A 25,581-nucleotide genomic window follows, 5' to 3' on the forward strand; every position below is an offset into this window, starting at 1 on the left:
GCTGCTTCAAAGGTTAAATATTACTTACTACTTGTTTCTTCCCTATCCTTCAGGAATCAACAATTTAAGAAGATGACCAGGTGCTATTACAATGAGACTGTTGAGTTCTTCTACAACAACAGTGGTAAGGAGCTCTTCCACGAATGGAGGCCCAAGGACATCCTGGTGGTAGCTCTTGGCTTGACCGTCAGCATCATTGTGCTTCTCACCAACTTGCTGGTCATCAGTGCCATTGTTATCAATAAGCGTTTCCACTACCCCATCTATTACCTGCTGGGAAATCTGGCAGCTGCTGATCTCTTTGCCGGCATTGCATACATGTTCCTGATGTTCCACACTGGGCCCCGGACAGCCCAGCTCTCACTCAAGACCTGGTTTGTCAGGCAGAGCCTCCTGGACACCAGCCTCACAGCCTCAGTGGTCAATCTCTTGGCCATCGCCGTGGAGCGGCACCAGACAGTTTTCACCATGCAGCTCCACAGCAAGATGTCCAATCAGCGAGTGATGATACTTATCTGCTGTATCTGGATCACAGCTCTGCTGCTTGGCCTGATCCCCTCATACGGTTGGCACTGTCTGTGCCAGCTGGACACTTGTTCCCGGATGGCTCCCCTCTACAGCCGCAGGTATTTGACCTTCTGGGCCCTCTCAAATCTCTTCATCTTTCTTGTGATGGTGGTGGTCTACACTCACATCTTCATCTACGTCAAAAGAAAGATGGCACGGATGTCCAAGCACACCACCTTCCACCCACGCTATAAGGATACTATGATCAACCTCATCAAGACAGTCATCATTATCCTCAGTAAGTAGATCTCTGACCAGGCCTGTAGTTTTAGTGCAGTCAGCATTTTTGGGGTCACAGGGAGAGGCTCATTCTTTCCTTCTGGACAAATACTGGCATCTTCATTTGTTTTGACTGTTCAAAATGGTGGCATCATGGAAGGAAAGTGTATCCATGATGGATAGCTGTTAGGGCTTTGACAGACCTTCTGCTAAGCCCCTGAGTGGCACCTTCTTAAGCCTGCCTCCAAAACTTTACTACAGAGCAGATGGAGACAGGTGGCAGGAGTGGGAGCAGGCAACTGAACCAGCTACTCACATAGCTTAGAAAAAAAGTATGCAGAACCGTAAACCTGGGAGCCAAATCTGACCCTCCTGGGATCTCAGTCTGGCCTTCCAGGATCCCTGCTTTCCCCTGACAACCAATCATTGGTTGATTTCCCAGTTGTTCTGCAGTTCTGTTCCCATTCTGTAAGGTTGCCATGCAACCAGGAAGAGGTTCAAGTTAAAATATGCCCATGCTCTTGGTCCTGCCTCTTTTGCCTTTGGGTCCTACCCAGCACTGGAATGTGGCTGCTGAATTCTTCAGGCTAAAGGTTGAGCACTCCTGCTGTAAAGAGAACTGCTGGACAAGCCAGTGTCTGGGTTCAGACAATATGACAACCCATTGTAGACAACCCATTATATGCAGTGGGTTGTCATATCATACAACCAATTCCCACAGGGTGGCTTGTGTGAGGGCAACAGACCACCCTCACAGGTTGTTGTAGGGGTTGTTGTATCCATGATAGATGGTCACAAGGTCCAAACCATGGGTAACGGTTATTATTGACACTACAACAAGAATCAATTTGAAATTCATTAATAACATGAATAGTTAATGAGGATCATCCATGTACCCTTTGCTGTTCTTGCCAAGAAGGTCCTGAGTGCTAACCACTCTATCGATTTATGCTGATAGTTTTTGTTTTCATTGTGAGCCACCCAAAGAGCCTTCAGGCTATGGGGCAGCATACAAATGTAATGAATGAATGAATGAATGAATGAATGAATGAATAATTAAATTTACACAAGCAGCACTTGAGGGCAGCTGACACTGCATTTCCCCCACTCCTAGTGTAATCACAATCTATTCTGAGCTTGCTGTGCTTCTCCCCGCCCTGTGATTTTTTTTTTTCCTTCTTGAGATTGTGAAAGCTGCTTGTCAAGCCAGCTCTCTCAAGCTCAAGCAAAAAAGGCTAAAGGCAGAAAAAACAGGATTAACCTGAAATGGATTGCAATCACTATGACTTTTGGGAGACATCTCTGTGCTCCTGTAGTGTCCCATGAGATACCTGCAGGGGGACTGAGGTGGGAAGAGGGGGAAAAGAGGGGACCAGCAACCCACAATGAGTGGTGGTGTCTGTCAGGTGCAGCATAGATTGTTTTGCCAAGAACTAAGCCACTGTGGCTTATTGTTAGGGTGGGTTGGTAAGACTTGCAAATGTGCCAGGTGCATATGTTGGTGTCAAGGCTCAAAAGTGCTTTTGTTTAGAACGCTGGAAATGTAAAACTTTTTTTTTCTTTTTTGAAAAGCAAAGGCCAGTGTCAGCTGTGATAGGCCAGCTGGGGCTCACAGAACCCAGCATGTGTCTGACCATGCTGAGTGTTGACATTGGACCAGTAGGGATTTCATGCATGATGTAAATTATCATGGTCAGATTTCCAACAAAATGAAGCAGTATTTGTACTGTTTCATTTTTGCATGTAGACTTTCCATTTCTTCCCTGCCCCCACTATATACTTCTTGCCTTGCCTAACTCCTCTGGTTTGCTTGGCCTGACTCCATCATTGCAGAAGTACAGAACAGGAATGCTACCTCACTGGTGTCTTTGCACATGTGATTTCATTCAGAGAAGTTGAAAGCCCAGAATTTTCAAGTAGAAAGAGCTACTTGAAGGTAAAAGCATTTTCATAAGATGAAAATCTAAAATTACCTATCAAATTCACCAAGTTTGATAGGTGAGTAACTTCAATGTTATGACACTGAAAGTGTAGGTCTAGTATGTTTTCCATTTTTCTTTAAAAAAATCAGTTTAAATTTTTAAAAATAATTTAAATAAAAAAAATTACAATTTTTTTAAATCACTGATTTTATCCACCCTGATTTGATATCCTGGTTTGTTAACAAACTACAGTTACTGTGAAGTGAGTACAGAGGACTACATGTTATCCCACCTTGCTGTTCCTCAGTCTGAATCTCCCCTAACTGTGAAACCTTTTACTGCTAGAAAATGCTGTTGTTACTAAATAGCCAGATCACTTACAAAGGGATTGGGTTTCCTGGAAAAATGCACTTCCAGGCAGATGTCTTGATGTATAAAATGTCTCTAAAAATACATGCTTTAGTCAACTTCTTATCTGTCTTTATTCATCCACTTATTTTTCTACATTCTTTGAAATCTATCCTTATCATGATTATTATTACTACATGTGAAGCAGGTTAGGTTGAGAGTTGTGACTGGCCCAGTCACCCAGTTAGCTTTATGGTCAAGTGGTGCCTAGATCCTGGCACTCTGGGTTCCCAGTCCAACACAATTCCCTACACTGGCTTTCAAACTTCGAACATAGAAACATAGAAACAGAGCAAGTCAGAAGGGGTCTCCCGGGCCATCTAGTCTGACCTCTGGCACCAGCTGGCTCCGCTCATGACATGCCCACCATGTGCAGCCTATCCTTGAACACCCACATCGATGGAGCCTCAATGACCTCTCATGGAAGCCCATTCCACACCCTCGGGGTCCTGACTGTCAGGAAGTGTTTCCTGGCATCCAAATGGAACCTTGGCTCCCTGAGCTTTGCTCCATTGGAGCGCATCCTGCCTTCCTCTGCAGGGGAGAACAGGTCTCTACCCATCTTCATGTGACATCCCCTCACATACCTGTATGTTGCCAACATGTCCCCTCTGAGTCTCCTCTTCTCCAGGCTGAAGAGACTCAGTTCCCTCAGTCTCACCTCATACGCCATCCCCTGTACACTGGCCACCAACCTTTTAGCCCTATGCTGCACTGACTCTAACCTGGCTATATCCTTTCTGTAATGAGGGGCCCAAAACTGAGCACAATAGTCCAGTTGCGGGCGCATCAGAGTCATATAGAGTGGTAGTAATACCTCTCTTGATCTAGAAGCCACACTTCCGGCTACGCAACCAAGGGTGGCGTTCGCCCTCTTGACCGCCGCATCACACTGCTGACTCATGTTTAGCCTGCAGTCAACCAGTACCCCGAGGTCCCTTTCACAAGTGCTGCTCTCCAGCCACTTGTCAGCCACTTGTCACCTAACCTTGTCACCTAACAGTTATTCCTATGCCCCAAGTGCAAGACCTTGCACTTATCCACATTGAACTCCATCCTGTTGTCTCCTGCCCACTTCCATAGACTGTCCAGATCCTTTGGGATCTGGAGTACCTGCTCCTCAGTTGTGGCCACTGCTCCAGTTTTAGTGTCGTCTGTGAATTTGATCAGCAGACTGTTCACCCCTTCTTTCATGTCATTAATGAAAAGATTAAACAGGATCAGTCCCTGGACAGAGCCCTGGGGGACCCCGCTTGTCGCTGGCCGCCATCCCGATGACAAGTGGCTGGAGAGTTTATAGCAGTTTATATTTGTGGTTATTATGGGAATCTGGGATGATGGGGAGTTGTAGCCCCACACATCTGGAGGGCAGCAGATTAGGGAAGGCTGTCAAGATTCCTTCTGCTCTTCTGCTCTGTATGTTTGTACTTCACTTTTATCCTCACAAGACAATTGATGGCATTGCACAAACTACCCATGTAATCCCCTGCTAAAGGCTGGTCAAGTTTTCTTCCTCCTCTTTTCCAAGTTATCTTTTTAATCAACAGTTGCCATTGCTGCTGTTTTTTTGTTCTTCAAATAACACCCTTGCATTAACTTCCAGTGGAAAAGTAGCCTGTACTGGTCTTATGCTGCTACTCAAATGGGAATGGATGGGTGCTATTGTAGACCTGAGGCTAGGAAGAAAAGTGGTACCCATGCTGTGCATTGATGAACTGTAGATGGGCAAGCCTGCTTCTGAAAGGTCTACCAGAACCAGCAGCTTATGCTGGAGGACATGAACATTAGCACATCCTCTTTTAAGCATCCTGGGATAAGCAATGCTGAATGACTGGAAGATCCTGTTCACAATGGCACTTTCAACCACATGTGAATAAACACCAAATGACTGTAGCAGGAGGACATCCAGCAGTACTAAATCAGCAGTGCAGTGCCAGGACCAAAACCATACTAAGGTTCCTTCCAAATATGGTTATTTTTCAAATGCATCTTCCACCCTGAGATGGATTGAACCCATAAAGGAAGCCACAACTTTGAATTTGCAAGAGCTGATCAGGCCTGTCATGGACTGGATGTTTTGGAAGGCTTTCATTCATGAGGTTGCTGTAAGGTGGAGACAACTTGGCAGCACAAAGCAACAACAATATTCCACCTAGCTGCCAGATGCCCTTGGGGTGATTCACAGTAATTAAAAATGCAAAGAGACAATTAAAACCCATACCAATAGATGCAAAAATATTAGACTACTGAAATATTAAAACATTAGAAATATCAAGGATCCAGCAGTGAAGTGAATCTTTGGCTTCTTGTTCTGACATTAAATACTTGGCAGAATAGGAAGAACTTAACCTCGTGTCTAAAACCACACAGTCTGAATCTATATGCCAGGTGGGATCTCCCAGAGATTCCAGAGATGTTGAGGGGGCACAAGGCTCTTTCTTTGGTTGCAATATTTGACATAGTGCTTCACAAAATGTTGCCAGCTTGGCAGGGTCATTTTGCCTTTAACCAGTGGCTTGACTGCCAAAAGTCTGTGAAGCTTTCCTTGTTGGGAAAGATGGGGATAGAGGGAATCATATGTGTTGTCTTGTTTTGCCTGACACACAGCTGGCAAGAGCACCAACCCTCTGTTCTGGCAAAATGATAGTGAACCTACAGGCTGCTTTGGACCCATCAGAAATGTGAAAGGGCAACTTTCAGTGCAGAATGGTTGGGAGTTGCCACTAAAGAAAGCAAGTAAATGTTCTCTGCCATTTGCCCATCTACAACACATGCAGTGACTTGCTTATCCTGGTTCAGTATGAACCAGGGCTCTTGGGAGAAGAGTCAGTGTGTCGTGGCAGGTGGAGAGCTGGGTTTACTCTCTGGGTGACCTTGGCCCAGTCACTCTGCACGGTTGTAGATAGAAAGCAGCTTGCTGTCCTTGGCAGATTTTCTTGGGTAAGTTTTTTGTTTTTTAAAGTGGTTGGACACACACAGAAGGGTTGCAAATGGAAACAGATGGGCCAATCTGTGCTAGTGTTTTGTTCCAGTGCTCTGGATCTTTCATGAAGGATATGATATATTCCTGATGTTGCTGCCATTTCAATATTATTCCTGTCCCCCAAAAGAAAAAACCTACTTGTATAATTTCTTCAGTGTTTCTGGTTCCTGTGAGCTGCTAAATCATGACCGCTCCAGTCTAGGATTATTAGAAGTGTTACTAGTGGGAGTGGCTTTAAAGTTGTAGAATCAGTTTAGCAATGTCTACTCCAATGACTTTTTCTGCCTCCCGCCCCCCTCCCCACAGTTCCTGTCAATGATTTTGATGGGATTTATTTAAAGGCAGCAAAACCATAATTTCTTTAAAAAAATAAAGGATATTTTTTCATTGCACACCTACCAGAACTGCATAGGTGTGAATAAGCAAACTTAAAAAAAAAAAAAAAGCATCCCTGCACAGCTGCAAAAAAGCACATACAGTTACTGGACTAAGAATGAAAGAAAGAACAGGTGAAGGAATGAAAGCAACCTGAAATGACAGCTTGATCTTCTGTGATTGTGGGTCTGCATCATGGCTTGTGGTATGCTGTCACGCTACAAAAACAGACAGTAAAAGGCATGTGACTTTTCAAACACATCCTCCTCCTGCTGCAATCACAGCATTATTCATTGATATCAGCCTTCTCCAACCTTGTGCCTTCCAGACATGTTTGGACTGCTACACGCAGAATTCCCAGTCGATGGCCCTGCTGGATGGGAATTCTGGGAGTTGCAGTGCAAATGCTTCTGAAGGCCACCAGACTGGGGAAGGCTGATTGATTTATTTATTGCACTTCTATGCTGCCCCATAGACCTGACACACTCTGGGGTATTTACAAAGTTATGTGGCACTTGATCAAGTGATAAGCAGAGTGGATACTGTGCTGTACCTCCAAAATCAGCTATTGAATTCAAAAATACTTGGGCAGCAGTTCTGTTATGGAGTTACTATACAAATACTACCAATGGCAATATTGCATTGCTCTTACTGTTCCTGTTCTTACCTTTGACCTGGATGCAATAATACAGTGCTTCATGACTCCTCAGACTTAACAGCTTGCAGTGTCGTCCGTTCTGTACATGAAACATGGTGTCAGAAGTGACTTGAATCTGGATAGAGCCTCTTGTTTGGAGTGCAGCAGCCCTGGGACACAGCACTGATTTGTGAGTTACTGTTTGAGACCGTTCATTGTGCGTTTTCTGCTACTGGAGGGCTGTGAGGCCTACCGACTGCATGGCTGCCATGAATTGCATACCTTCCCCAGAGGGGATGAAAATCAGTGGGGACTGTAGCAGCAACTGGGAAACTTTCAGAGCTGAATTTGAGGATTATTCCCTGGCTACAGGGCTGAATGCGAAACCTGCGGCAGTGCAGGCAGCCACTCTGAGAAGAGTCATGGGCAGTGAATGCAGGCATGTATATAAGCACAATCTGAACCTCTCAGCAGAGCAGCAAGAGAATGTTACAGCCATTCTGGATGCACTAGAAGCTTATTTCAAACCTGCTAAAAATGTCATTTATGAAAGATATGTGTTTGGATGCTGCAAACAAGAGGAGAGAGAATCTCTTGATAACTTTGTTACTCACTTATGAGAAAAAGCAGCAACTTGTGAATATGGCACCCTGAAAGATGAACTAATAAGGGACAAAATTGTTCTTGGTATATCTAGTGAGAGCACACGCAGGCGTCTTCTAAGAGAGCACGACTTAACGCTAAACACAGCTATTGAAACGTGTCGTACAGCAGAGCTTACTGACAGACATCTGAAAGTGATGGAAGAGGACAGACAGAGTGACAGCATAAACGTTGCAATGCCGCGACGGCACATAAGCAAACTGCAAGGACAGCAACACATGCTTAGAGCAATTACTGCCAACTCTACAGCATGCAAATATTGTGGGACTGTGCATCAAAGAATTAAAGAGCAATGTCCAGCATATGGAAAGTCTTGTAGGTCTTGTGGAAGAGCAAATCATTTCGCTAAAGTTTGCTTGTCAAGTAAAAAATAAGTGTCATCTGGGAAATTACACGCTATGGAGGATGTGCCTGCATATGAGGAGGAGCCATGCACCGCTGAAATGATATACAGCAGTGAATTAATTGGTGCTCTGCAATCCAGAGGAATGAAATGTTTGTCACTTTAATATTAAATAATAAGCCTCAGTCCTGCCAGCTCGATTTGGGAGTGACATGTGATGTGAAGTGCTTGAGAGACAAAATGACGTTAACACCAAAAGTACCTCTACTGCCAAGTGACACCAAACTAAAGTTATACTCAGGCAAAATTATGAAATTGCTTGAACTGTTCAGGAAAGAATGTGTCGTACGTGGACTGACACACAAGCTAGAGTTTGAAATTGTGGAAGCTTCCCAAAAGCCACTGTTATCTGGCTCAACCTGCAGGCGTCTGGGGCTGATGCATTTCTCCATCCCCGCAGAGCTCAATGCAATGGACAATCAATTTAAAGGGCCCTTGACAAAACAACTGTTACTACAGGAATTTGGTGATTTTTTACAGGGCCTGTTGAATCTGTTCCGGGGGAAGTTCATTTTGACCTTGATGTGAGTGTCCTTCCATTCCAGTGTGCACCACGCAATGTGCCAGTGGCCTTGAAGGAGGCAGTTAAGGCACAGCTTGACTGTGGCTGATGGTCATATTGCACCAGTGACTGAACCAACTGATTGGATTAGCAATATGGTGATTGTAAAGAAGCCTGATAAGCTAAGGATATGTATAGATTCCAAATTTTTGAACCAGGCACTGAAACGATCTCATTACATAATGCCAACTCTCAAGGATGTTTTGTACAAGCTGCTTAAAGCACTTCTGTTCACACTTGTTGATGCCCAGGATGCATTTTTACAGTGTAAGTTGGATACTGCAGGTAGCTACATGACAATCTTCTGGACTCCCTGGGGCAGGAAAAAGTGGTTCAAACTGCCTTTTGGAGTCTCAGTTGCACCAGAGGTGTATCAACATAAACAACATGAACTATTGGCCAGACTTAAAGGTATTGAGCCAATAGCTGATGACATACTTGTAGTTGGCTGTGGTGATACAGATGGAGAAGCAGAGCAAGATCATGATCGCAAACTGCTGGACTTGATGAATCGTTGTAGGCAAGTGAAACTGAGACTTGGCTTGAAAAAACTGCAGTTCAAGGTCAAAGAGGTCCGCTTTCATGGTCATAGCCTTTCAGTGGAGGGTTTGAAGGCTGACCCAGAAAAAATCAGGGCCATACTGGATATGCTGCAGTCGGAAAATGTGAAATCTCTGCAGTGCTTCATAGGATTCGTTACCTATTTGGCAAAATTCCTACCGCGTCTCTTAGAGGTTTGTGAGCCTTTGAGAAGACTTCTGGACAAGGATGCAGTTTGGCATTGGCTTCCTAAGCATGATAAGGCAGTGCAGGAAATCAAACGTTTGATCAAGGATACACCTGTCCTTAAATACTATGACGTTACAAAACCGGTAACTATTCAAAGTGATGCAAGCAAAAATGGACTCGGGTGTTGCCTGTTGCAAGCTGGACAGCCTTATCGTTTTTGCTTCAAGGGCACTGACCCCTACAGAGCAAAACTATGCACAAATCGAAAAGGAATGTCTGAGTATTGTGTTCGCCTGCCAGCGCTTTCACCACCATCTTTATGGTCATGACAAGGTCACGGCAGAAACTGACCATAAGCCTCTGATATCTATTTTCAAGAAACCGCTTTTGTGTGCACCTAAGCGCTTACAGAGCATGTTGCTCACATTACAAAACTATTGTCTCAATGTGGTTTATAAACTTGGACCTGAAATGTACATCAGTGACACTCTTAGCAGAGCTACTGCAGCAGGTGGTACATTTGAATGTACACAACACACAGTTTGCAATGTCCAACAGGACCTGGATGCCCTGTCACAGATTAATCATTCAGACTATTTAAACGTCACAGACCAGCGACTGCATCAGATAAAACAGCACACAGATATTGACGAGAGTTTGCAGGTACTTAAATCTGTTGTTCTGAATGGCTGGCCAGATTCAAAGGAAGTGGTGCCATTAATTGTGAGAGAATACTGGACTTTCAGAGACGAAATTGGCATTCAGGATGGCATACTATATAAGGGAAAAAGAGTCATCATTCCTAAATCTTTGAGGTCGGAGATGTTGAAACACATTCATGCTAGTCATATTGGTGGAGAAGCATGCTGTAGGCAGGCACGAGATACCCTTTACTGGCCCAACATGCAGAATGAGAGTAGAGACTTTGTTTTGTTGCTCAGCATGCAATGAGTATGCACAAGCACAACAGAAAGAACCCATGATGTCACATGTGCTGCCCACCCGGCCTTGTCAAATTGTAAGTATGGATTTACTGAATTATGCGGGGCAAGATTTTTTATTAATTGTTGTTCACTATTCTGACTTTTGGGAAACTGAGCTCCGTCCTGACCTGTCTGCTGAAACTACAATCAGGCGCTGTAAAGTACAATTTGCATGTCATGGCCTAGCAGATAGGGTAATCTCAGATAATGGACCCCAATTTGCATGTGAGCAATTCAGAAGGTTTTCTACAGATTGGGGATTTGTGCATGTTACCTCATTCCTGTGGCACCCACAAGCTAATGGCAAAGCAGAATCAGCTGTAAAGATAGTGAAGAACCTTTTCAAGAAGTCCAAGTATGATGGTAGTGACCCGTGGAAGGCCGTTCTACATTGGAGGAATACCCCGACTGAAGGCATGGACAGTAGTCCTGCACAGCGTTTGATGTCAAGGAGACTGAAGACATCATTGCCTGTGGCCAACAAACTGCTCGAACCTTGTGTGGTTACAGGTGTTCTAGAGAAATTGCGACGGAGGAAACAAATCTCCAAACTGACATACAACGTGTCTGCCAAAGACTTACCAGAACTAAGCATTGGAGAGCCAATCCGTATGAAGCCACTTCCTGGCGACAGGAGTGGTTGCTGGAGACTGGGTACCTGTGTTCAGAGGGTTGTCCCTTGCTCTTATGTTGTGGATGTGGATGGCAGTCTCTACTGTTGCAATTGAGTGGATCTGCGAGTGGCAAAGCAACCCACCTCACAAGCTTATGAGAGTCCTGCACATGATTCTCCGGAGGTGTTCAGTGCCCCTAGTCCTGCTGGACCAAGTAAGCAATATAGAGACAAGACTACTGTCATATCTGAAGGAAACAATGAGGATGAAATAATGCAACCACACATACCAGTAAGTTCTTCTGTACCAAACACACCAGTCAGGAAACATGACAGTTTCTTATCAACACCTTCTGGAACTAAACAGCCTTCACCAGGCAAAATCCCTGTGGCCTTGTGAAGCAGCCGAGTTTCAAGACCTCCAGATAGACTTAATCTGTAGCCTGTTTACTAATAGTACAGTATGTTATGTTTAAGATTGTTTGGGATCTGTTTTTAGGTTAATTGTTTACACATTGTTGAATCATATGTAAAAAAAGGGAGATGCTTTGGAGTTACTATACAAATACTGTGCTTGTAACTACCAATGGCAATATTGCATTGCTCTTACTGTTCCTGTGCCTGTTCTTACCTTTGACCCGGATGTAATAATACAGTGCTTCATGACTCCTCGGACTAACAGCTTGCACTGTCATCCATTCGGTACATGAAACAAGTTCCTTTGAAATAAAGTGCATGTACTTCCTCGACTCCACTGTGGTCTGAATTCTCAGTAAAATTTCGCCATAAAGTTCCATCTGGAAACCACACCTCTCTCTTCCTCAGCCTAACTTCACAGGCTTGTTGTACCATGAACATTACCCAGAGCTCCTTGGAAAAGCTGACTAAAAATGTAATGGATAAACAGAAATAAGAGTGGCATCTTCAACTGTCTCCCAAAAATAAAAACAAACTTCAGTTTGTGAGGACAGTACCCCTGGCAAAAATGAAAAATAGCACATGTTTTGTTCCAGAGCTCTGGTAGGAAGTAAGCAGATAAACATGGGACAGATGTAGCTGTCTAAGCCTGACTCAGCACATTGGCCCATCTAATCCTGTCTTGTCTCTCTTCTGAGAACCAACCTCCAATCTTAAGAGATGAGACCTTGATTGTTACCTGATCTTCTTTTAACTCGAGTTATTGGGGACTAAACTGGGGAACCTTGGCATGTAATATATATGAGCTATGGTGGTTCCTTCAAAATGAGGTTGCTTTGAAGCACACGTGGTGTTGGGAGCTTTCAAATTAGTGCCTTGGGATCCAGAGCTAGGCTTGAAGAAACCAAGAGCGCCAGCTATGATTCACCCAAGCTGGGCTAAGCTTTGTGTGTTTTTCTGGGGAATGTTTTGCCTTGCTCAAGGAAAGCAGCAGGAGACAGCTCTGCTTCAGTGGAGATGGCATGGAATTGAGCCATATCTTGACAGGGTTGCTCTTGAGTAAGCCTGCCAAAAGTTTTGCTCCCCAAGGACTTAATGGGGAGCCAGAAGAATGCAATCAGGCTCCCTCCTGCGTTGATGAGATATCTTGGCTTTGTGTAGTGTATGTGTGGACGTGTGGCAAGAGTGCCCTGCGAGGACTTGGTAAGGCCAGATGATGATGTGAGGAATGTATGACTGTCAACAGGGGGGCAGGAGGATTAATATCATTCCTCAGCTGGAATACTGAACAGCTTTCCCTCCCCAGCAGACAGCCACATGCATATTCCTTTGTTTGTGAGCTAGCAAGCTGATAGTAAAATTAGACTCACGCTGTTCCTTGCAGCCTCTCCCAGCCTGGTCTTCTCCAGATGTTTTGTGCTTCAACTCCCATTAGACCCAGCTAGTGTGGACAATGGTCAAAATGATGGGGGATGCAGTCCAAAACATCTGGGGAGAGCCACTGGGGGAAGGGGGCCTCAGAACTTCAAGGTCAGAGCATTCTTAGTTTTCCTGTTTTTTTCTTTAGCAACTAAAAATTATCTGGGCCAGTGCCAGGGTTTTTGTTTTTGTTTTTTTTTTGTGGGTTGGGCAAGGTGCCACCAGGGCCCTCCCACCCCAGCATCACTTCCCAGCATAATTGACCATATAGTGGGAGGCTGCAGTGCCTAGCAGCTCATGGACATTTGCTGGCCAGCACTGCTGCGTTCACGTTGCCAGTCCCACTGTGATGCACATATGTTGGGGTGTGCCAGCACCATGAACATGGCAGCGCCAACCAGTGCACTATTCTTTAGCGTCATTGACTATATGCTCCGTGTTGCTTTTCAGCATCTGCTTCATAGTGCAACACTGGGAAACACCCCTCCCCGACACAGGCAAGTTTCCCTATGGAATTTACAATCAGCATTTTTTACTGTGGGGGAGAATACCACAGTAGGAAATGGTTTGGGATAGGTCAGATCTTAATGACTTGTCAGGAAAAGTGGTCAGAAGAAATTTTGGGAGGAAGACTGACACAGCATTATGGAGTACTACCGTATTTGATATTAGCAGTAATGTAAATTGAGATCCAGTGTGGTGCAGTGGTTAAGAGTGCGGGACTGGACCTTGGGAGATCCAGGTTCTCGTCCCCCTCAGCCATGGAGCTCACTGGGTAATTCTGGACCAGCCACTCACACTCAGCCCAACCTACCTCACAGGGTTGTTGTTCTAAGGATAAAAATGAGAGGAAGAGAATTGCTGCTTTGAGTTCCTTGAAAGGAAAGAGGTGGGATTTAAGTATAATAAATATTCTGGTAGCACAAAGGTGAGCCACACAGAGCCAACTGACCATGCGCAACATCAGCTTCCCCACAATGTGCTTTCCTCTTTTTGTCCCCCCTTTTTTAAAAGGAAGAAAACAGAGGTCCTTTTAGGGTACAGTGTGCTAGAAAGGTCAACTCTACCTTGACTTAACTACTTGCTGGCAGTTTTCTGCTCTAAATCCACCCCCCCCCCATAATTCCAGGGAGTAGTATGTGGCTGGGTATGGCAACAATAGCCAGCCAGACCTCCCACTGATGCCCAGCCCTCTGCTAGCATAAATGTCCTCTAGCTGAAGACCAAGGGCATCTCCCCGTGTGCCAGGTTTCTCTGGCAAACCATTGCACCCGCAAATTGTCATTCACTCTAGCATGAAGAGATGCATGTTAAGTGTAGGATGTTGCCCCTGGTATCCAGGCATAGGGAATAGTTAAATATCGTTTTCCCTAAAGTTTTGATGGACAAGCCATTGGCAGAAGTGAGCTGCTTCTTGGCCATGTTTGGAGGATCCATTATTGTTATCCTCCCTCTTCTGCACATTTTCCTAGGACTGCTGGTGGGTCACCTCCTTCTGTTCGTTCATTCTGTCTATATACGAGTATATATATAAAATTTTGGGTCTCTGGACGGCTTACAACATAAATAAACTGACCATCCACACTGGAGCTTCGGCAAGTAGATACTGTGTGTGTGGCATAAGCCTAACTGAGACGGAACAATTTCTAAATGTGTATGCTGCATGAGTTGGTTGGTCAAGGCTGTGAACTGATAGGAAGCTGGAACTTCTGAGGGGGAGGAAGAAATATCGACTTTCTCCTGCAGGAAAGATGGAGCAAAGTTTTCAGAGTAACCTTTGCTGGTTGACAGTCATTTTTGCACAACTTTAAGCTGACTCCTACCAAATGCACTCTGTAACAAAAATTAGTTATATCAAGGGGGGTATTTTTTCTTTTAAAAAATGGTTCTAGGCCTTGTGTCTGATTTCTAGAAATGAGAACCCCTAGAAATTGCCCAATATAAGAACATATTTCTTCCTTGTACATTCACATGCCCATAATCCTTGGTTTTTGATTCCTTGTTCTCTGGGGCACCTATACCTCCTGCACTCTCAATTTTGTACTCTCCTGCTTCTTTTTGTTTCATTGCTTTGGCCCTGCTCAATTCTTTTGACGACTCTGTGAGTAGGAGTAAAATATGCAACCATTCAGGACACCTGAAATTTCAGCATCTGGGGAATAGGGAAGAGTCCTTTGGAAAAGCCTCTCATTGCATAAGAACAAAAAGGCCGCTTCTGCAGGTTTAGTCCAAAAGCCCTTCAAGTCTGACTTCCAGCTTCTAACACTTGGCCTCACAGATGCTTCTGGGAAGCTCAGAAGTGGGATGTGAAGGCAACAGCCTCGCTTACTATTTGCTTTCCAGCAGCTGTGGCATAAGTGGGATGTTCCTTCTTGGGCTGTCACCCATGCCCTCTTTTGAGATACTCCATTCCATCACAATTTTCCATCACAAAATAGCCAGCCAGAATTCTGTGCCCAAGCATGTTTGGTCCTTACTTGTTTCTTTTGCATTCCCTTCCATAGGTTTTGTTTTTGAAAGGTGTTCTGTTTTTTGTTAATACTTCCACAAACCTTGAGATTCTACCAAGCCAGCTGATATTTCTTGTGCACGAATAGCACTGCTTTGTCTATATAAGGACTGGCTTTTGGAGAACTGAGTTTGCTATGGGTAGATAGGCTACCACTTCTGAAGATGGAAATTCTTTTTAACAACAGAGGAACATAACCAAGATTACAATGTTTTGAGAATGGTTGAGTGTGTTTTTCCCAGTACCTCATAATAATAACAATATTATCAAAAGCAGGATAAAGCACTTTTAAGAAAGGGCGAGGAGAGAAAATTAGGTGTTTGCTTAAATAATTACCAGACAGAGGTATAGATTATTTATAGGCAGATGCTTCCCTAGTTGAGACTCATTTGATTAAGGGGCTAAGATTATTTTAGTCAATTGACAGAACAGTTTCATACATGTCTGCTCAGAAGTGAGTCCCATTGAGTTCAATAAAGTTTATTCCCAGGCAAGTACATATTGGAATGTTGACCTATATGGGCACAGTCTTGCATATGGCTGGACCAAGAGTTTTAGATGGGATGGGGGAAAACATTCTCTCCATGTGTTGGTGACTCCATGGATGCCATCTCAGAGGAAGCATTGCTTTTTGTCTCTTAGAAGATGAGGGAATGCCTAAGATGGTATTGTTATTATGTGCTTATTAATGCTATTTGTCCAGCACCCAGTTCTTTGAATGGTTACTAATACTATACCATTTTAAGGCAAAGATTTAAACAAGGAATATATCAAAACAAAATATCAAACCAATCAAAACAAAACACTTGCAGCATAACATTAATGCAATAGAAAGAAAGGCACTAAAATGACTTATGAATAAAATGCACAGGAGAATTTGTAAAACTCAGCAATGAAACTGCAATGAGGTGACAGGCAAGCCCCTTGGGGAGGCCATTCCACCTTGTAGCCACCTGCTGTACTACATTTGGCAGGAGGGCTCTTGAAAAGGCTGCCCCCCCACACACTTTGGTACTTTACATTGAGAATTATTTCCCTGATTAATCAGCACCCTGGAACTCTTCTGAATCTGGTTTGCTAATCAAATAATTGACTGCAGGATTGGCCTTCGGCAACTTCTGTTGGTTGAAACTCTTTCATACGAAGGACTCTGAATGCCATTTCAGAGAGAAAGGTGCAAGTCAGTGGTGGAAGGGGCAAAAAGCATGCAGCCAAGAGCAACAAGGCTGGGTGCAAACAATACCACCATGTTTTAGCTCAGAGCCAGTAAACTAAACTTTAGGAGGGGCATGTCATCGTTTTAGCATGTGGAAAGTAGGTGGGACCAGTTGGTCAGATTGGGCGCCCTGCCCTGTAGCGTCACTGCTTGATGCATGGAGCTAACTCTTTGGCATTCCAGAGGAATAATTTGGAACAGCTCAGTCTGAGTCTCACATTGTTCTTGACTGGGCCTGTGCTTGTTACAGGCCACTGACATGGCCCACATGTGGGCTGATCTTCCTGGTCTCTCAGGGACAAAGAGCACCAGCTTGGTGCCATGCCCTGAAGCACAGCTTGTCTTACTCCATGAACTTGCTGTGGGTAGATGGGGTTCTTTCATCCTTGACTTCTGCATGCAAATACCTGCTCTCTCTGTAACAGCTGGTTCTGCCTGTCTCTAGCATGACTAGAATTTCAGGAAAGCTCAAGGCCAGGTTTCACTAGGCTCTGCATTCTATTTCCTGGATCACTCTGGAAATTCAGCTGGAAGTTACTGGGGCCACACAGCATTCTTAGAAACATGACCCACGGATGGGCTCCCCTTGGAAGTTAGAGGGGGGATGGAGCAAGATGGCTTTTTGGAGTGACTGGATGATGACCTTGTGGGGGAAGAGACCCAGTTATTTGGTAATGATCTCCAGCTATGAACAGGGTAGACCCATGTTTTAAACCCAGATTTGAGTGGAATGAGAGAGGATAGCTAGGCAGGAGGGAAAGAGGGAGGGGGCCAGGGATAACTTTACAGACACATTTATTTGTGTTTATGGAAGTGGGGCCAGAGGCTTGTGGCTTTTGAGGAGCAAGTATGCTCCTCTTTGTTCTCTGAAAAGGGTCACACTGACTTCTGCATGTCAGGCTGTTCTTGAAGGCACAAGGGTAGGTCTGACTGTTTTCTGGATCCCTGCAATAAGAACTGTAGGCTGGGTGGAGTTCATTTTGAGCCCTAATTTGGGGATTAGTTTATGGCAAAAAGTCATGCTCTTTTTGTAGAACCCAAGTTGGAGGTCAGCTAAGGTGGATAAGTGTGGGGAGTAAAGAGATGGAGAGTTCTGGTCCTTTTCTCTAGCCCTGTTTTCCCAACAGGATGCCCTGCAGGTGTGTTGGACTGCAGCACCTATCATTCCCTGCCAGCATGCTGGCTGGGGATGCTGTGAGTTGAACTCCAACATATCTGGAGGGTGCTCGGTTGAGGAAGGCTGCTGTAAACTTACCATCTGCCTATCCCTCACTCCAGTTTTCTCCTCTCTTGCCCCAAAGCCCAGCCCCTGCTTTGTGGGCTCTTGGCAAGTGCAGGAAAGCTCTTTTCCTGCAATCCCAGACAGCTGCTGTAAGGCAGGGGCCTTGCTCCTGCTCCCATCTGGGATCCTGGTCAAGCAGTACCTGAGCTTTTCACATCCAGGATTGTTCCCCTCACCCTGTTGTTCCAAGGTTTTCTCCTCCTGGTTTTGAGGCACTGCCACACAAAAGGATGGCAGACTTTTCTGCCATTAGGAAAACACCCAGGGCACACCTTACCCTCGATGCTCTTGGTGATCCCAGTAGGTGCTTTTGCTGCTGTTTTGCCTGCCCCACATACCTGGTAAAGAGGGCCTGGGACACCCCCCTCCCCCCTATTGCTCAGCCATCCCACACATATCCCAGGGACTGCCAAGTGGAGCAGGTATCACTGGCAGCCCTTGCCCTGATGCATGGGTAGGCCTTGCGAGTGGTAGTCGGGGTTGTTGGTGCTGCTGCCAGTCCCAGCGCAGACATCGTGCTCAAGTCGCATCTGCTAATGCCCACTGCTCAGGAAGGGAGCTGAGCCTGCTCAAAAAGAGGCAGAGCTGTGTGTCCCCCCTTCAAGCCCCCCTCAAACCCACTCAGTGACTATGTAAGAAGTGAGTCTTGCCCCTTCTCATCTATTTCCCAGGCACAACCTTCTCCCCACCTCACCGGCTTTGTCATAGAAGTGGAGGAAAGTGGGATTCTGCTGTGGTGTGTCCCTCAGCAGAATGTTTGATTGGAGACCACAGGCTGGAGAAACATTCATTCATTCATTCATTTTTATAGGCCAGCTATAATTGCTGAGGCCTTAGAAACCAAGTCAGAAGGGATCCCTCTGGGCCACCTAGTCTGACCCCCGACTCCAGCCGGCTCCTTTCATGTAATCCCCAACATGTGGTTGTCCAACCTTGCCTCAAACACCATCACTATAGAAACAAAGCAACTGAGGGCCCATCTAGTCCAGCATCCTGTTCTGGGGGTGGTTCAGCAGATTCCTACAGGAAGCCCACAAGTAGAGTTTGGAAGGCTGCAACCATCTCTGGTCATTTGACCCTAATACCTTTCATTCAGAGGTAGACTGCTTCTGAATATGGAGGTTCTGTTTTGACATTTGTTAATAATTTTTAATATAGTTCACTTTCAAGAATCCCCCCCACACACACATACCTTGAGCAGCCCATACAGCAATTAAAGTTTTCAAAAAGCCTCCCTTGGAGCAAATAGTGGCTTTTTTCAAGGCTAATAGCTGGGTGAGGAAAGAGTTACTCCTTCCATTGCCAGCAGCAGTCTTCACTAAGTTTCTCTCTTCATCCCATGCTGCCTCTGCTGAAAAAAATAGTCTCAGGAAGAGGTGAGGCTGTGGAACAGAACTGAAGGTTTTGCAGGCCGTAACCAGACCACGGGCTCCTGCATTAGCTTTTATAATGTCTGGGCAACCAACTAGTTCAGCTTTGAACAGGCCATGTGGCATTTTGGCATGTGCAGCCCTGCCTGTTAACACATGTAGCTCTTCTGTGTCTCCTCTGTTTCTTTCTCTGGATCTGGTACTACTTTCAGGTTCTCCCTCCTCAGGTTGGTACTTCTTCCACTTGCACCAGCTACCACTGTATGTTTGTATTTATTTATTTAAAATATTTATATGCCGTCCTGTTCACAAAAAGCCTCAGGACGGCTTACAGCATAAAATATAACATAAATAAATTCCCAACCCACACTGGCTGCAGTTAAAAACATAGAAAAGATAATATTAAAACTTATTAAAATATCGCTGGAATAAAAAGGTCTTAACCTGGCGCCGAAAAACAAATAACAACAGTGCCAGGCAGACCTCTCTGGGGAGCACATTCCATAGATGGGGCGCCACCACAGAGAAAGCCCTCCTCTGGGTACTTTGCCTCCTAATATCTTTCACAGAGGGTTCCTGTAGGAGAGCCTCTGCTGCTGATCTCAAGGGGCGGGAGGGCAAATATGGAAGAAGGCGTTCCTTCAGGTATCCTGGTCTCAAGCCGTTAAGGGCTTTATAGGTAATAACTAATACCTTGAATTGAGCCCGGACTTTGATGGGAAGCCAGTGAAGCTGGTAAAGGACTGGGGTTATGTGAGAATAATGCCCAGTCCCCATCAGCAACCGGGCTGCTCTGTTTTGCACCATCTGAAGTATCCGGACTGTCTTCAGGGGCAGCCCCATGTAGAGCATGTTACAGAAGTCCAACCGGGAAGTAACTAATGCATGTGTTACTGTCGCTGGGCAGTCTTCCCCCAGGTAGGGGTGCAGTTGATAGATTAGCCGAAGCTGAAGGAAAGTGCTCCTTGCCACCGCAGTCAATTGAACTTCCAAAGACAGCTCCGGGTCGAGGAGCACTCCCAAGCTGTGGACCCTGTCCTTTAGAGGGAGTGCAACCCCATCCAGGGCAAGGTCCAGGCCACCTACCCAGGAGCTCGATCCATCCACCAACAGGACTTCCTTCTTGTCTGGATTAAGTTTCAGTTTATTGGCCCTCATCCAGCCCATTACCTCGGCCAGGCACCGGTTCAGTACAGCCACTGCCTCACCTGGATTAGTTGAAAAAGTGAGGTAGAACTGGGTATCATCAGCATACTGATGATTCCACATCCCACACCTCTTGATGACCTCTCCCAGCGGTTTCATGTAGATGTTAAATAGCAAAGGGGACAAAATGGACCCCTGCGGAACTCCATGGCATAACTGCCATGGCGCAGAGCCATAGTCCCCCAGCACCACCTTCTGGAATCGGCCGTTGAGGTAGGAGCGGAACCACTGCCAAGCAGTGCCTCGTACTCCCAATCCTGCCAGCCTATCTAGAAGGATACCATGGTCGATGGTATCGAAAGCCGCTGAGAGGTCCAGGAGGACCAACAGGGACGCACTCCCCCTGTCTCTCTCCCTGCACAGGTCATCATACAGAGTGACCAAGGCAGGTTCAGTACCAAACCCGGGTCTGAAGCCAGACTGAAATGGGTCCAGATAATCAGTTTCATCCAAGAGTGCTTGGAGTTGTCCCACCACCACCCGTTCCAATACCTTGCCCAAAAATGGGATGTTGGCCACCGGTCTATAATTGGCGGCCATCTCTGGATCCAGGGACGCCTTCTTTAGAACAGGCCTGATTTCCGCCTCCTTTAAAGGAGCGGGCATCTGGCTGTCCCTCAGAGAGGCGTTAATAACCTCCAGGACCCAGGCACCAATCCTGTGCTTGGCTTTGGTCAGCAGCCAAGAAGGGCAAAGGTCAAGTAAGCAGGTGGTGGAACGTACTTGTCCAAGCACCTTGTCCACATCATCAAGCCACAATAACTGAAATTCATCCAATAATGCCTGACCAGATGGAGTCATTGGCATCTCCCCTAAAGGATCTGAATCACTTGTGCAGTCCAACTCGTGATGAATCTGAGCGATTTTCTCCTTAAAGTGCTGGGCAAAGTCATCGCAGCAGGCCATCGAAGGTAGTACAGGATCTTTCTTTGGGCCAGGATGTATCAGCCCATGTACCACTCGAAAGAGCTCCGCTGGATGGCACTGTGAGGAGGCAATGGAAGTGGAGAAGAATTTTTTCTTCACCGTACTAACTGCCACAGCATAGGCTCGATAATGAGCTCGTAGGCGTGTTTGGTCAGATTCATCCCATGATTTTCTCCAACTACACTCTAGACGTCTCCCAACCTGCTTCATCACCTGTAATTCAGACGTGTACCATGGGGATGAACGGGCTCTGCCGGGCAGGAGAGGACACTTAGGAATGATCGTGTCAATAGCTCTGATCATTTCCCCATTCCACAGTTCAACCAGACCATCAACAGGAGCACCAGCTTTATCAACTGGAAAATCCCCCAGAGCCTTCAGAATTCCATCCGGATCCATCCGGCTCCAAGGGTGGACCAACACAATAGTGTCCGCACCCTTACAGAGGGAAAGGCCGGCATCGAACTCAAACCTCACAAGGATGTGATCTGACCATGACAAGGGAGTCAGACACAAATTCCTCACTCTCAGATCACCCTCTTCCTGCCCCATCGAGAAAACCAGGTCCAGCCATGTGTTCACGTTCATGGGTTGGGCCTATGGCATGTTGAGACAGCCCCATGGCCATCATGGAGGCCATGAAGTCCTGAGCCACCCCGGTCAGAACAGTCTCGGTATGGAGATTGAAGTCCCTCAGGACCAACATCTTGGGGGTCTTCAATACCAGGTCCGAGACGATCTCCATCAGCTCAGGCAGGGAGTCTGATGGGCAGAAGGGTGCACAGTAACACCAGCAGAATCCCCAATCTGTCTCGGTCACCCAGCGCCAGGTATAAGCACTCTAGACCTGGCCTTGAGAGGACAGGAAGCCCCGCAAGGGAAATAGAAGCTCTATAAATTAAAGCGACCCCCCCTCCCCTCCCCTCCAGGCGTGGCTGGTGCTGGACCAGATATCTGGGCGGGCACAGTTGAAAGAGAGATACATCCCCCCCTTCCCGCCCAGGTCTCTGTTATGCAAGCCAGGTCAGCCCCCTTATCCACAATTAGGTCATGGATGAGGGATGTTTTGTTATGGACCGACCTGGCATTGAGCAGCAGCACCGTCAGGCCCGAGGGGTGGTTGATAAGCTTACCTGGAACCTTCCGGTTGGGGGAATAACCAGAAGGAGGAACAGGTGTCAACCATCTGTCCCGCCTTCTTCTATGCTGACCTGTTAAACCCCCAACGCCATATCGACCATTGCCCAACACCACCCTGATGGTGATGCCCACACGCTCCCCAGGCAATCCCATAGTAGCAGCCAAGTGTGAAGCCATTAAAAACCAATCCAATAAAATACTATTAAAAACACAATTAAAATCCACCAACCCTCCCATCACAAAACAGGCATACACACGCCCAGAGTTCCTGGCCAGCCCAGCCCCGCACGGCCCCAAATGGCCCCAAATGGTCATGACACCCTTAGGCTGCCGGCCTGAGGCCACTGGCCTCTGGCTGCGGCCGGCGAGTTAAGCCAGCGACCCCTCCCTGCGCCCACCCGCAATCCAGCGCAGCTGCCACCCATGCTGGCAGGGGAGGGGGGCAAGAGCGGGCCCGCAGAGAACTCGCCGGTGATGATGGAGGGCCCACAGGCCAGCAGCATCCCCTGGTCTCGGTCCTGTGGTGGCTGCTGTCCGTCCGTCCGTCGGGCAGGCCCTGAAAGCTTTTTTAAAATGGAAGTTGACCCTTGCCTCGGGCTGCAAAAGTTCCTGCATCCTGGCCTCCTCCTTTTCTCCTCTTCCTTTGGCAGGACCCCTCCACTGCTGCATTCAGAGCTGCTAGGCAGCAACCGGTTTCTGTAAACTCTTTGCCTTTCAAAAGTGCGGCACATATCACTGAATGCGCAGTTGTTTAGTGCTGAGCTATCTTGTCCCTTTCAAATTCTCCTAACACATTTGATTCTCCTTGTTTTCAGGTGCCTTTGTTATCTGCTGGACCCCCGGGCAGGTGGTGCTCCTATTGGACGGCCTGGACTGCAAAAGCTGCAATGTGTTAGCTGTGGAAAAATACTTCCTGCTGCTGGCGGAAATCAATTCAGTCATTAACGCCATTGTCTACTCTTACCGGGACAATGAGATGTGCAACACCTTCCGGAAGATCCTTTGCTTTGCCTGCTACAAGATGCCAAATTACATGCCAGCTTCAGTCAAGTCCAGCACCACAGAGCATAGGATATTGCCTCAGAACGGACATCCAACAATGGACTCCACACTCTAATTTCTTTTTGCTGGTCATTCCAGTGGTGATTGGTTGGAGGCCCATCTCTTTGTGGCAAGAGACCGCCATCTGTCATGTCTGCAGTGCAGCTGGGAGGACCACTGTGACCAAGGTTATCAACCAGGGTCTGCAGGGGACAGAACCGCGCCTGTGCATTGGTTGGAGACTGGCAGCAGCAGTCTGAATTTGGCACACCAGGTTGTGGCCTCCTGACAAGAAGCAGTGGTGCTGTAACTAACTGAGCACATGCTTGTAATGCAACAACTCTTTGTTGTCAACTGAGCAGAGGAATGGGCACCTCTGTCCTGTGCTCCATCTTGAGAGGCACCTTAAATATCCTATTACATTAAGAGCCATTTCAATACCTGTTTGCTCCGTAGCTTCGTAAAAGACATATATTTTCTTCTTCGTGGGCTAACAAGCCGCAGTTGCTCTGTCTGTGAACAGACGGTGGGTGACCCTCTTGGGGAAAACCTTTGCCTTGTTCTGAAACACAGATATTTGGACATGTGTTGAAAAGTAGTGGGTCAGAAGCATGGAACCACATGCATTTCCATTCTTGTGAGCCACTGTTTTTAACCAGCTGTGAGTGGTGGGGTGGCATTTCCTTGCCAAACTGAAGCAATTGTCTAAAAGTTTCTGTGCTGGGTAAAGAATTGTATTAACCTTTTTCAGTATTACTGCCGTTTGGGCATGGCCAATTGAGGGGTAAGATACAAAGGCTGCACTATGTCTTCTGCATTGACTGCCTGCAAGTCTGCTACAACTTGAAGTGCCCTCTCTGCATAAGTTGCAGCCCCTTCCCCTTCCCTCCCACCCTGTGTTTAGCTCAGGGAAATCTAAAGCACGGTGTCAAATGCCCCACTGGTGAAGTCCATGGCAGATAGCAAGTTGTAAGGTAGGTAATCCCTATTAGTTGAGCACAGAGGTATACATGAATAAGATACATGGATACAGTACAACAGCCCACCCCTTGCTTGTTGTACTATTGATGCTTAGTGTTTGCATTACAGGTTGACCATACATACCTTAGCTTCCCACATCACCTTTGCTGTAAAGCAGGGGTGGGCTGTTTGCAGGCCAAAACATCTGAAGGGCCAAAACACCCATGATGCTGACTAGGGCTGATGGGAGTAGTAGACCCACAAATTGCACAACCCCTGCTGTAAAGGAAATCCGCTGTGTATTCTCAGATGTGGAAAGCATCTACTGTGTAAGATGATGGCTCCCACTGCAAAGCCATGTCTGGTGCAAAAGCATTCTCTGTTCACAAGAATTGGTTGTTGCCGTAACCTTGTGCAGCTGGGAGATGCTGTGCTCAAAGGGAGTTCAGCTGCCCCAAGTTCTTCCTGTTGTGCGTAGGAGCCCTGTTAGCCCTAACCCAGGAGGCATTCACTAAACATGCACAAAAACCACAGAAAATGATCAGTTAAGAACCTCTGCTTCTCAGCAGCTGAGCACATGTTAAGTACAGGGAAACAGGGCTCATGACCCGTAGCTGCCTCAAGCCCCTTAACTCAGGTCATACAACCGACTGCTTCCACCGCTTCTGCCCTTGCTGTTAAGTAACCTTCACTTTGTGCCTTCTCCCAGGGATGCTGATACAGATAACCATTTTCTTGTAGATAGCAGCAGCAAGAAAAGAGTCATTTGTGGTAGGATCCCCGGAGAGAAGGCTCTCTAGTCTTCCCCAAGCTTCCTTTCTAAAGTTTGCTTTTTTCTCTACTGTATCAAGATTACAGAATGTGTACATGTGATGCAGAAGCGATTCCCGCCCCCACTTCCCACCCCAGCTGCTTCAAGTGTGTTTCCGGTAAAGCATGGACATTTTAAATTCAAACTCAAAAATCACATATGTATATACTGACAAAGTAAACTGAATACAAACAAGGTTGCTAAGGACAGGTCTCTGTC

General features: G+C 46.3%; 1 protein-coding gene across 7 annotated transcripts in view; it reads left to right on the forward strand.

Annotated features, from left to right (window-relative positions):
* LPAR2 (lysophosphatidic acid receptor 2) overlaps window positions 1–23,949 on the forward strand; it is a 63,488-nt gene extending 39,539 nt beyond the window's left edge. For all 7 annotated transcript variants that reach the window (XM_044431604.1, XM_044431598.1, XM_044431603.1 and 4 more), the window contains 2 exons: window positions 54–805; window positions 23,366–23,949. In XM_044431604.1, coding sequence (XP_044287539.1) covers window positions 73–805; window positions 23,366–23,667 — 1,035 coding nt within the window. In that variant the 5' untranslated portion in view covers window positions 54–72 and the 3' untranslated portion in view covers window positions 23,668–23,949. The remainder of the gene's footprint in view (window positions 1–53; window positions 806–23,365) is intronic.
* The last annotated feature ends 1,632 nt before the right edge of the window (window positions 23,950–25,581 follow it).

The sequence above is a fragment of the Varanus komodoensis genome, unplaced genomic scaffold (assembly GCF_004798865.1).
Source record: "Varanus komodoensis strain SLA01 unplaced genomic scaffold, ASM479886v1 scaffold22, whole genome shotgun sequence".
Taxonomy (NCBI): domain Eukaryota; kingdom Metazoa; phylum Chordata; class Lepidosauria; order Squamata; family Varanidae; genus Varanus; species Varanus komodoensis.